Raw genomic sequence first — 12,473 nt, forward strand, 5'->3', positions numbered from 1 at the left:
AGTAAAACGGTAGGATTAATAATCGATATACCTAAACCATATCAAAATTTTAGAAGAGTATCTAGAAGTATACACCCATTGATTTTCAAAGGCAATCATAAAAAGATTAGCCACGGAGGGTGCCATTGTAATACCCATGGTCACCCCCATTTTCTGATGAAACAGGTTCTTTCAAATAGAAAAAAGCTTTGTCATTGTAATTTCTGCCAGCTCTAGGATGAATTCAGTTGGAACATGATGTGGTCTTGACCGCATCTCCAAGTTATTTTGTAGAATCTGTAATGTCTCAGTTTGGGGGATGATAGTATATAAAGAATATACATCCATTGTGACTAAAAAGCAGTCTTTTTTTAGGTGTTACTTCCATTAATTTTCCTTAAAAATGGGTAGTATCCTGAATGTATGAACTACTTTCTTTCACAAAAGGCTGAAGGAACTTATCCATATAATTAGAAGGTGCCTTGAGTAAAGACCCCTTATTCGAAACAATGGGGCATCCTGGAGGATTGATCAACAATTTGTGAATCTTAGGAAGTAGATAGAAAACTGGAGTTTTGAGGTATAAGACGTCTAGAAATTTGAATTCTTTTTAGGTAAAAAGCCACAGTCTAAAGCTTTTTTAGTAATCTGATTAATTCTAATCTGAAGATTTACAGTAGGATCCATAGATATTTTCTCGTATTCACTTCCCTCTAATTGTCTATTTGCTTCTGTCAAGTACATCGTTTTGTTCAACAGTACAATTCCTCCACCCTTATCAGCCTTCATTATCACCAAAGATTGATCGTTCTGTAGAATAGTCAATGCAGTTCTTTCGTGTTCGGTGAGGTTAGTGTTGTTTTTGAAAAATCTTTTTTCTGTTTTATCGAGATCCAGTATCACCAGTTTGTGAAAGGAATCAAGTAAAGAATCAATAGGGCCACAGGGCATCCATGTGGACTTCGGGTAGACAATGGATCTGTCTTCATATGTAATATCTTGCGGAAAGAACATCTTGAGTCTCAATTTACAAATGAATTTTTCAATGTCAATCCGAGTTTGAAAAAAGTCCACGTTCTTCGTGGGCACAAAAGTTAACCCTTTACTTAGAACATTTAATTCATCAATTGACAACTGATGATCAGAAATATTAATTACGGGAATCTCTGTCCTCTCTGTGACCTCGTTTGTGGTCTCTGGTTGTAATTGTTGTAATTTTGTGGAAAGTTCTGTTGATTCGCTCGCCGACGTCTCCCCCTCTGTTGGTAACAGGGTCTGGATTCTAAAAAATCGTCATCAGAGATAAAATTGCTAGCCAATGATTCTGAAGTTTTATCAAAAGTTACCTTCTTTTCTTTTTGTGTCCTGTCTATTTTATTCTTTTTTCTCTTGGAAGAAATTCCAGTATGAGATAAATTACTCCGTTATCTGAGGCTTGTCCCTGTCAGTTTAATTTAGGTAAAATTAAGAGTCAAGAAAGATATTTTCTACAATTCAGCTTGATTTCTAATGGTTTTGCTGTTTTATATTCATAAATCCTAAAGAAATAATGTAATCCCTGGATGAGGCCAGGCTCATCTAAATTGTACATCGCATTGAACTCCTGGGGCATATTAGCAATCCATAAATACTAATGTAATGTAATATATCATAGGAGGAGGAGAAAAGGCAAGAAATCTTCACACAGCAAGAGGAAAACTGCTCCCCAGGGAACGGATTGACAGACTTCTAGATCCAGGGTTTGTATTCACTCTTCAGTGCTAAACTTTGATGTAGTAGCAGGCAGAAAATCGATTCTTTTCTAGAGGAATTCAGACAAGACTTCTTAACACAGTAGTACAAGCCAATATAGCTCAGGTATTGATGCCCCTTTATAAGACTTTGGTGAGACCTCATTTAGAATATTGCGTACAATTCTAGAAGCTGCACCTTCAAAATGATATAAAAAGGATGGAGTCGATCCAGAGGAAGGCTATTAAAATGGTGCATGGTCTTCGTCATAAGGTGTATGGGGACAGACTTAAAGATCTCAATCTGTATACTTTGGAGGAAAGGCGGGAGAGGGGAGATATAATAGAGATGTTTAAATACCTACATGATGTAAATGCGCATGAGTTGAGTCTCTTTCATTTGAAAGGAAGCTCTGGAATGAGAGGGCTTAGGATGAAGTTAAGAGATGATAGGCTCAAGAGTAATCTAGGGAAATTTTTTTTTTTACAGAAAGGGTGGTAGATGCGTGGAACAGTCTCCCAGAAGAGGTGGTGGAGGCAGAGACTGTGTCTGAATTCAAGAAAGCCTGGGATAGGCACACGGGATCACTTAGAGAGAGGAAGAGATAAGGGTTACTGTGGATAAGCAGACTGGATGGGCCATTTGGCCTTTATCTGCCATCATGTTTCTATGTAGACTTCTTGTACATATGAGATAAAGCATTGGGAGATGATGTGAGTGTCTATTTACATTGGCCTGCAGTGTTTGTAACTGCTGCCTTGCAGTGTGGAAGGTGCAAGTGACTTACTTTAGCACACAGGATTTAAACAGAGTTGTAATGATCTCCCACAGAGAACAGCATTCCTGGTCATCATCAGCAGATGAATCCAGAGACATGGCTTATCATCCAGCAGTCAGAGAGAAAGAGAAAACACTAAACTGAGCTCTGTGATATACAGGATGCTGTGCTCCTGGTAAGCCAGTATTCTCTGTCTTCAGCAGGTGGAGGATGGTTTTTTACTTGTTCTGGTTTCATCTGTTGCTTAGTGTGGCCAGCTAGCAGTAGCTAGGTCCAGATTAGCTTGGATCCTATTCTGGCTTTGCTAACTCAGTTGAGCTTTCTGTGTGCCTATTTCTGGGTATAGCTGGTGGTGCCAGTTCCTTACCTTACCCTGTAGCCCCTTTTGGTGTTGTCCTGTACTTCTTTCTCCCTCTTTACATAAAAAAGGGAGAGATAGAGAACTTGGGATTAAACCCAGAGAGAATTTGGGATTAAACACAGAGGGAGTGCAGTGGACAAGAGGCATTGCAAAGCAAAAAAAAAAAAAGCTATGGATGCAGTGCGTCTTTGTTTTTCTGCTCACTACTGGTTTGTTTTCCATGCTGTTCCCCATGGGGTCTTGGGTTGGGGGGAGGGGGTTCACGCAGCTGGCCTCTCAGTGCATGGAGGAACAGGTATTCTTGGCTCTATTTGGCCTTGTCTCTTCTGTTTGCATCGAAGGTGCAAAAAAAAAGTGATTTCAAGCATAAAACACCCATGTTTTCATAGTTCCAAGTTTAAGTTTCAAGTTTAATATAAATTTGATTGATCGCTTATTCAAAGTTCTAAGCGATGTACAAATCAGTAAAATTACAATTTGGGGACAACAAAACAGACTTTGGCCGATGCTGTGTGACCATTGCTATTCAGGCCGGTTTTGGCAGGAAGCTTGCTGGATTTGGTGTTTCTTCTCCATTCCTGTGCTGGTGCTTCCATTTCTGCGCAGCAGTTCTCCCTGGATGGTTTTGGTTCCAGAGGAGTGATAGCCAATGGTATTCTGGGCTCTTCTGAGCCCTGGTCAAGCCTGTCAGTTGGCCTTCCCGCCGGACTTCATTGCATGATTCCTGTCCAGTAGAGCCCTGCAGGGGTTGATTAAGAGGCAGGGATCTTAAATTGGAGCGGTGGTCTCCAGAACGGATAGGAGATTGCCATCTCTGCATTCTTTTCTCCTGGACTGCTCCACATGGTTGCTAGGTCATGGTTCTGGCAGAGGGCACCTTGGTAGCAGCATGCCATACTACTGATCCAGGATAGGCTGGGGCTTTCTCTAGGTCTGTCTCAATAGCAGACTGAATCCCAGAATTTTTCTAGTCCTTGTGTGGCACATATCCCTCCTGAGAAGACTCGGCTACAGTGCTGTCTTGAGAGCATGGCTCCATCTTTCTATCTTCCCTTTTTGGCCTCTGGAACATATGGGTTGCCATACTGGGACAGATCGAGGGTTCAAAAGAGCCAATATTCTGTTTCCAACAGTGGTCAGCTCAGGTCATGTGGACAACTTAGGTCAACTTTGAGACAGTATGTGTGATTCTTGTTTCCCTGAAACCGATGCAGATCTGTTATTCTCCAGCCATAGGAGGCTAGGTTCCATAGCTCTACATGTGTGCTATCACATTTTTCATACACAGTAGCTAGGGAATGTGAATGGCAGTTTTCGGATTCACGTTAGCTCCTTAGGGGGCTTTAGCATTTAGGCTCCATGTATGATTTAACAGAAGCCTGTTTGCGTATTCCAGTATTCCCAGAGCGCAGAAAGTTTCTGGGTTTTCATGATTTAGGGAGTCATTTCCAATTCTCTGTGCTTCCCTTTGGCCTGGCAACAGTGCCATGCACATTCACCAAGGCATATCTCTGCAAAGCAGGAATACATGTGTGTCCAAACTTGGATGATTGGTTGATCAGAGCCCCATACAAATCAAAGGGTGAAAAGGCAGTGGCAATAGTGGTCCAACTGCTGCAGATGATAAAATTCTGCCCTTAATCCAGGTATCTCCTGGCCTGATAAATGCATCTGCGGATGGGTAAACTAGATGAGCCATTTGGCCTTTATCTGCCATCATGTTTCTATGTTTCCTTGTATTTGTTCTCCCTTCTTTCCTATCTAAAATATAGTTCTTTCCAACCTTATTTCTATATCCATCAGTATCCTTTCTTTTATTACAAATTCCCCCCCTTTTTTTCCCCTTACTATTAATTGTTCTATACATTTTGTTGTTGTTGTACACCGCTCATTCAACTTGATGAGCGGTATATCAAGATTGTAATAAACTTGAATTTCCTAAAGAGCCACTTAGTTCCATCCCAAAACCTAGAGTAGGGGGTTCCCAAAGTCCCTCTTTGAGGGCCAAATTCAGGCGGGTTTTCAGGATTTCCCCAATGAATATGCATGAGATCTATGTGCACGCACTGCTTTCAATGCATATTCATTGGGGAAATCCTGAAAACCCGACTGGATTCGGCCCTCAAGGAAGGACTTTGGGGACCCCTGCCCTAGAGTATTTGGGGATCTGGTTCAAAATTGCAGAGGGCCATGATTTTCTACCCAAGTCATGCAAATAGAAAATTTGGAGCCAAATTGCAGACCTCTTGATAATGCCAACGCCTATGACATGGTACTGTCTACAAGTGTTGGGGTCCATAGCAGCAACCATAGAGGTGGTTCCCTGGGTGAAAGCACATATGTGCCCTCTACAGGATGCCATATTGTCATACAAACAGATTCCCTTCAGATGTAGCTGGACAAAGGATGTGTGGTGCAGCTTGTGTTGGTGGCTTCGGTCAGTCTCGGTTGAGGAGCATGCCCCTCTGGATAACATCTTGATTAATTCTGACCACAGATGCTTGTCTGTACGGCTGGGAATTCATTGCATTGGCTGTCTGATTCAAGGCTGATGGGCTTCCTCTCAAAGGAAATGGATGATTTAAACAGACTAAAACTGAGAGCCATACATTACATTACAAGCCCTGGGGGGTTCCCTGGAAGGCAAAGCCATCATTGTGTTTTCTGACAGTGCCACAGTGGTGGCGTATGTCAACAGGGAAGTATCAAGAGTGCTCCATTAAGACTAGAGGTCCTGTTATTGATCCACTGGGCAGAAATCCACTTGCTGGTGATCTCTAAACTAAACTAAACCTTGGGTTTGTATACCGCACCATCTCCATGGTTGTGGAGCTCGGCACGGTTTACAGGAATTATAATGGGAAAGGAACTCCAAGGAAGGGCTAGAAGAAGATCAGAGGAGAGAAGAGTGTTAGGCTAGGATGTCAGAAGAGGGGGGAGTGTTAGGTTTTGGAGAAAAGCCAGGTTTTCAGATGTTTGCGGAAGGGTTGGAGAGCACTCAGGTTTCGAAGAGGAGAGGTAAGGTTGTTCCAGAGCTCGATGAATCCGAAGGGGAGGGAAGTCTCCAGTTTTCCTGGGTGGGAAATGCCTTTTAATGAGGGGAAGGATAGTTTAGATTTTTGGGTAGGTCTGGTGGAATAAAGATTTGAGGAATTCCAAGAAAGTGGAATTAATGGAGGAAGGATGCAGTGGAGGATCTTGAAAGTTAGGCAGATGCATTTGAAGTGAACTCTGGAAATTATTGGGAGCCAATGAAGCTTGGAAAGGAGCAGTGAAACGTGATCGAATTTGCTTTTTGCAAATATAAGCTTGGCCGCGGCATTTTGTATCCGTTGAAGTTTGTGAAGGTTTTTCTTCGTTAGGCTAATGAAAATAGAATTGCAGTAGTCCAGTCTGGAGAAGATGATGGATTGGACGAGGACGGCAAAATGTTTTTGGTGGAAACAGGATCTTACTTTCCTCAGCATGTGTAGGCTGAAGTAGCATTTTTTTACCAGGGAGTTGAGGTGGTCATTGAAGGACAGTGCAGAATCAATGATGACGCCCAGGACCTTGCTGGAGAATTCAAGCTGCAGAGTGGGGCCAAAGGACAGTGGGATTGAGGTGGGTAGCTGAGATAGGTTTGGGCCAAGCCAGAGTAGTTTTGTCTTGGATTCATTCAATTTCATTTGGATGGTGTGGGCCCAGGATTGGAGGTTCGAGTGGGTGGTAAAGAAGTAGGATACCCAGTGGGTGAGGTTGGAGTTCGTAATTGACCGAGGCTAGCATGTATTCTAGAGTGGTGTGGCTGCTCTTTCCGATGAGCTGGAAATCGAAGAATGATTTGTAGATTAGTGCCAGACCGCCTCCTTTTCGGTTAGTTCTGGGAGAGAAGAGACCTTGGTAGCCGTAGGAGCAGAGTTCATTTTGTGTAAATATGTCATCTTTTGTGATCCAAGATTCCGTGATGCATAGGAATCCCGGGTCAGAGTCTTCGAGTAGAACCTTCAGGATTTGAATCTTATTGCAAGCGGATCTGGCGTTGCAATAGAGTGTTGGGACTGGGGTGAGCGAGTCTAAAGCAAGGTTGGGGAGATTTGCGGAGGGAACAGGCTCTCTACAGCACATGTAGTAGAGGTGGAGAATGTACAAACTGGCTACATCATCTGGAAGACTTTTTTGATTCATTGTGCAGCATTGGGGTTGACTGGCAGTCAATCTGATGACTTTGAACAAAAAAGCAAGCAGCTGAAGGTTTGAGTCCATTCTGGATGTTTAGTGCAACTGTGGCCAGAGAGAAAGCTGCTGTACTTTTTCCCCCATGACCTATAATAGGCTGAGTTCCCACAGAATAGCTCTCCACCTGGGACTGGTATTCTAGTAGCTCCAAATTAGCTGCAACAGCCTTGTTATGTGGTTCTAGTGCATCTGCAGAGAGATTAAGGTCTTGGATTACTAATGCATCTTGACTTGTTGTCACAGGGTCCATTTCCCATGGAGAATCCAGAATTCTTTGGTATTATGGCACTGATCTTGAGCGCACAGCATTAGTCTGGAAAGGATATTTGGAGGTGGTTATTGCTACTCGCCTTAGAGCTAAAAGAATTGGTGACAATTTCAACATATGCTAAGGCCTGGAAGACATTTCAACTTTGTTGTGTTAAGGACAATGTGGAAATGATAAGATTGGCTGCAGATCTTATCAGCCCATAATAAAGACCTCGTGACAGTTACAATAAGATAGGTTTATTAGCAATAAGTAAAAGGCAACTCGAATGAAATAGCAAAGTACAGCATATTGGCTATAAGGATAACATACATACGAAATAACAATCTGATGTTCTTTTGGGTCCGACTCCTCTCTTCTCTTCCCTTTATACCCGTCGGCATAATATTTATAGTAGCCTAGGGTACCACCTAGTTACAGATTACACATTCATCATTTTTATTGGCTATATGGTGTATACACTTATCATGGAGCCATACTGAAGCGTGACGTCACCTGGTGCTAAAACTGACCTTTCTATATTTCCCTGACAAATGCGTTCCCAATACTAAGGCTAATAACTTCAGAGAGCAACCCCCCACCTTCCTGAGTTACACTGTCCTTTGCTAGTACTTCTTAGGAGGACCTCTTATCATGAATTGTACTGATCGACTCACTTTGCCTTGGCGATCTACCGATCGATCGTGATCGACCTATTGGGCAACCCTGCCTTAAGTTAACAAACTGGGGTTTTCCTCAGCAGAGTGCCTTCTTTCTTGTTGATGGTAGTTTTGGCATTTCACGTCATCAAGAGGTCTGCCTGCCAGCATTTCAGGCCATAGTTTCGAAAAACAGAACAAATAGTTGAAGGTTCTAGATGTGAGAAGAGTTCTCCGCTATCTCGATGTCACAGATGAATTTTGGCTCTCCGACCATCTTTTTGTCCTAATCAGTAAATCCAGGCTTGGCATGCCAGCCTCTAAGGCATCTATTTCCAGATGGATTTGCATGGTGATATCATCAGCATTTATTTGCTGTGGTAAACAGCCACCGTTATCTTTAAGAGCTCATTCCATAAGAAGTGTAGCTTCTTCAAGGGGGAGAAGCCCAGGTGATTCAGATGGAGGAGATTTGCAGAGCAGTTATGTTTATTAAGAACTTTATATATTGCATAACAGCCTAACAGGATCCAAGCGGTTTACAATACATAGTTCATATTCATCAAGAAAAGAACTCCATTAAAAATATAAAAAGAAAGATTAAGAAGAAAAATTAAAAAAAATTTCTTAAAATATCATAACAAACATCTCAACAATAACAATTCTAATAATAAAACAATAAAATAATCAAAATCTCAATGAACCATAATTAATACCTACAGCTAAAAATTATCCATTACAGAATTAATCATTACTTAAATACAGAATTAATCGTTATGTAAACACAGATCATAGTTCCAAACTGTTCTAAATTGAGAAGGCCATTTGGAAAAAATGTGCTTTTATATGTTTTTTAAAGTTTTTATATATGATTCTTCTTTTCTCAAGTCTATGGGCAGATTATTCCATAACTGTGGAACAAAATAAAAGAATGCACCTTCTCTAGTTGATGCAAGATGTGCCTTCGCAAAATGGTCCACAATTCATACCTGTAGACATAGCAGTGCCAAAGGACGATATCTTTGGATCCACAGTGTTAAGGGCAATCTCGTCTGACCCACTCTAGATTCTAGGAACTGTTTTGATATGTCCTATTTGTCAGGACTCATATGCTTTGTGTAACAAAAGGGAAGATTAGGTACTTACCTCGATAATTTTCTTTCTGTTAACACAGCATATGAGTCCTGACGCCCTTCCCTGTCTTTAATTATTCACCTAATTAATTACATGGACAAGTATGTCTATCCAGAACTGGATATCATCTCATGCCAGATGGGCATTTTGAACACAATTACAAAATTATTCTGAAAGTTACTATTCCAAAAGTAGGAAAACACTGAGGAGTATATGGTACAGCAGTGTCTCTCAAACTTTCTTGAGCCAGGGCACACTAACGGTAGTGGCCATGGCTTGAGGCACCCAGAAGTGCGTGTATGTCACCGTGATGACATCACACACATGCATGACATCATGGGCCCTGAGATGCCAATAGGGGGTGCCAGCAGGGAAGAGGGCCGGAGAGAAGGAGAAGCACTGGCGCCAGCTGATTGCCTACAGCAGTGTTTCTCAACTACTTCAAGCTAAGTACCCCCTAAGTCTAACAAATATCAACTGAGTACCCCAACAACGGACCTCCCTAGGCCCACCCAAGCTCTGCCCCAGATCCCATCCCCTATACTGATTGTAATGCAATTTTTTTCACTCATTTTTCATTTACACAGCAGATATAAATTCTCAAAACTGACATATTTCAATCACTATATTGAAAATAAAATCATTTTACCTACCAGCGATCCTCTGCAGGCTGCAGTAATTGGCTTTAAAAGTGAGACCGGGAGGGCAGGGGGGAAGCCGGAGGATGCTAGAGAGAAGGGGGAAACATGCAGGCCTTCGAAGCGGGCAGTGCTGGCGTTGTACTGCGTAGGGAAGTCAGCTGGCAGGCGCCTCTCTTCTCCTCAGTGTGCTGCGGCACACTTAAAATCTCAGGAGGCACACAGTTTGAGATAACACTTCTATACAGTAATCATTGTTGTATTATGAATACAATACCGTATTATTGTTACAAATGCAATTGAGTATGTAAACTCCATGCAAGTCAACTTATTTTATCCTGCAATTTTCAATAGAGTTACATGGGTTACATTTGTGGTATAGTGTTGTTGATAGTGAGTTTAGTGCTGGTTGCACCTCAAATAGGTGGCTTGGTTATTCCACCTTATTTTATATGATATATTTTAACATTGTTTATTATATTTGTTACAGAACAAAAGTGTCTTAGTCAGGGAAGTTCCTCTTTCCCCTCCTTAAGATTTCCTACTATAGTGGTTATCGAATGCTTTGGTACAAACTGAAGAGAGGCAGTACAGCCCACTGAGGAAGGAGGTGGAACTGAAGAAAAATATTGATTCCTTCTGCAACAGCTCGCAATTTGGAGGATTCAGCCCACTTGTCACGACTCATATGCTGTGTTAACAGAAAGATTATTATCAAGGTAAGTAGTTTCAAGTTTCTTTATTTATTTTTTTTTTTTTTTCCCATTATTTTTTATTTTCAAATTTTACATAAAGTGTACAACATATTAAAATACAATTGATAATTGCATAGTATCACTTTTATATCTAATACATTGTATATCTAAATTTGATTTTCCCCCTCACCCTCCCCCCACCCTTTTATTACTTTAATATAATATTTTTAATTTTCAAATTTTACAGAAAGTGTACAACATGTTAGAATACAATTGATGAATATTCAATAACATTTTTATATCTAATACATTATGTTCTAAATAAATTTTATCCCCTCTCCCTCCCCCCACCCTTCTATTACTTTTCATTCATACATTACATATTGTATAATATATTATAACATATTATGTAGAAATTATTTTCCTTACCTCCCCTCTATGTGTGTCATAAAAAAAAAAAAAAATCCCAAAAAGAAGAAAAGAAGAAGAAAAATCCTACTATTTATTCATTACAGTATTTTGTCAATGGCCCCCATATTTTTATAAATTTAGTATATGTCCCCCTTTGTATTGCTATTGTTCTTTCCATTTTAAATATATGACATATTGTATTCCACCAAAATGTATAATTTAGGTTGTTATATTTCTTCCAGTTGTTAGTTATATGCTGAATGGCAACCCCTGTCATAATTAATAAAAGCTTGTTATTTTCTGGTGAAATTTGATTTTTTTTTCTCATCATCATTCCAAATAATATTGTATCATATGATATTGCAATATGATTTTCCATCAATTTATTAATTTGTGGCCAAATTGAATTCCAAAAAGTTTTAATATAGGGACAATGATATAATAAATGATCTAATGTCCCTGGTTCTAGATTACAGTGCCAGCATTTATTGGACTTAGAACTGTCTAATTTTTGCAAACGTGTAGGGGTCCAAAAAGCTCTATGTAATAAAAAGAACCAAGTTTGTCTCATAGATGCTGACACTGTACATCCCATTCTCCAAGACCAAATTAGTGGCCATTGAGATGCATTAATCTGATGCCCAATCTCAATGCTCCAAATTTCTCTTAGACCATTTTTTGGTTTTTTATTCAAGTATCCAGATATTAATTTATACCACAATGCGGCTTGATGTCCTAGGAAGTCTGCTTGAAAACATAAGAACTTTAAACTATATTGATTATTTAATGTTTTCCATTCAGGGAACCCAACCTGAATGGTCTGCTTCAATTGCAACCATTTAAAACTTTGTGTTTTATTAAGACCAAATCTATGTTGCAATTGTGAAAAATCCAGCAGTTTACCTTCTGAAATAACATCGTCTAAAGATCTAATGCCTGCAATTATCCAGTTCTTCCAAAGGATTTGAGCTCCGCCAATTTTGATCTTGGAGTTTATCCATATAGATTGATTAGTTGATTTGTTTATTGGGATAGGTGTTAATTTATCAATAAACCTCAACGTTTTCCAAGTATCCATTAATATTTTATTTTCTCTGTATCTTCTAGGTATGTTAATACTTGGTAAATGAACTAAATTTAGGGGAAACATAAGGCGCCATTCTAAATATAACCAATCCGGTGCATTATCCATAAGTTCTGGGAGGATCCAATACATACCCTGACGTAGAATATAGGCTTGATGGTACCTATAGAAATTTGGAAAATTTACCCCTCCCTCCTTAATTGATTTTTGCAAAGTTACTAAAGCTATTCTAGGTGTTTTACCAAGCCAAAGAAATTTTGTTAAAATGCTATTGAGCTTTTTATAAAAAGACCCCTGAAAATAAATAGGTATCATACTCATTTGGTAGCAAACTACAGGTAACATCATCATTTTAATAGTTTGAACTCTTCCCCACCAAGAAATATGTAATGGGTTCCATTGCTCACATAACTCCGTAACTTTTTTTAATACAAATTTTTCATTCTCTTTTACAGTATCTTCAATTGTATTTTTAACTTGAATGCCAAGATATTTAAATCCTTCTTCTTTCCATATGAATGGAAAAGTATCAAATAAT

General features: G+C 39.9%; 1 protein-coding gene across 1 annotated transcript in view; it reads left to right on the forward strand.

Annotated features, from left to right (window-relative positions):
* The window catches only part of MCCC2 (methylcrotonoyl-CoA carboxylase 2), a 92,175-nt gene that overhangs the window by 6,711 nt on the left and 72,991 nt on the right, over positions 1–12,473 (forward strand). The window contains exon 3 of the mRNA XM_033929047.1: positions 1,634–1,718. Within this exon, the coding sequence (XP_033784938.1) occupies positions 1,634–1,718 (85 nt within the window). The remainder of the gene's footprint in view (positions 1–1,633; positions 1,719–12,473) is intronic.

This window comes from Geotrypetes seraphini, chromosome 1, assembly GCF_902459505.1.
Source record: "Geotrypetes seraphini chromosome 1, aGeoSer1.1, whole genome shotgun sequence".
NCBI lineage: Eukaryota > Metazoa > Chordata > Amphibia > Gymnophiona > Dermophiidae > Geotrypetes > Geotrypetes seraphini.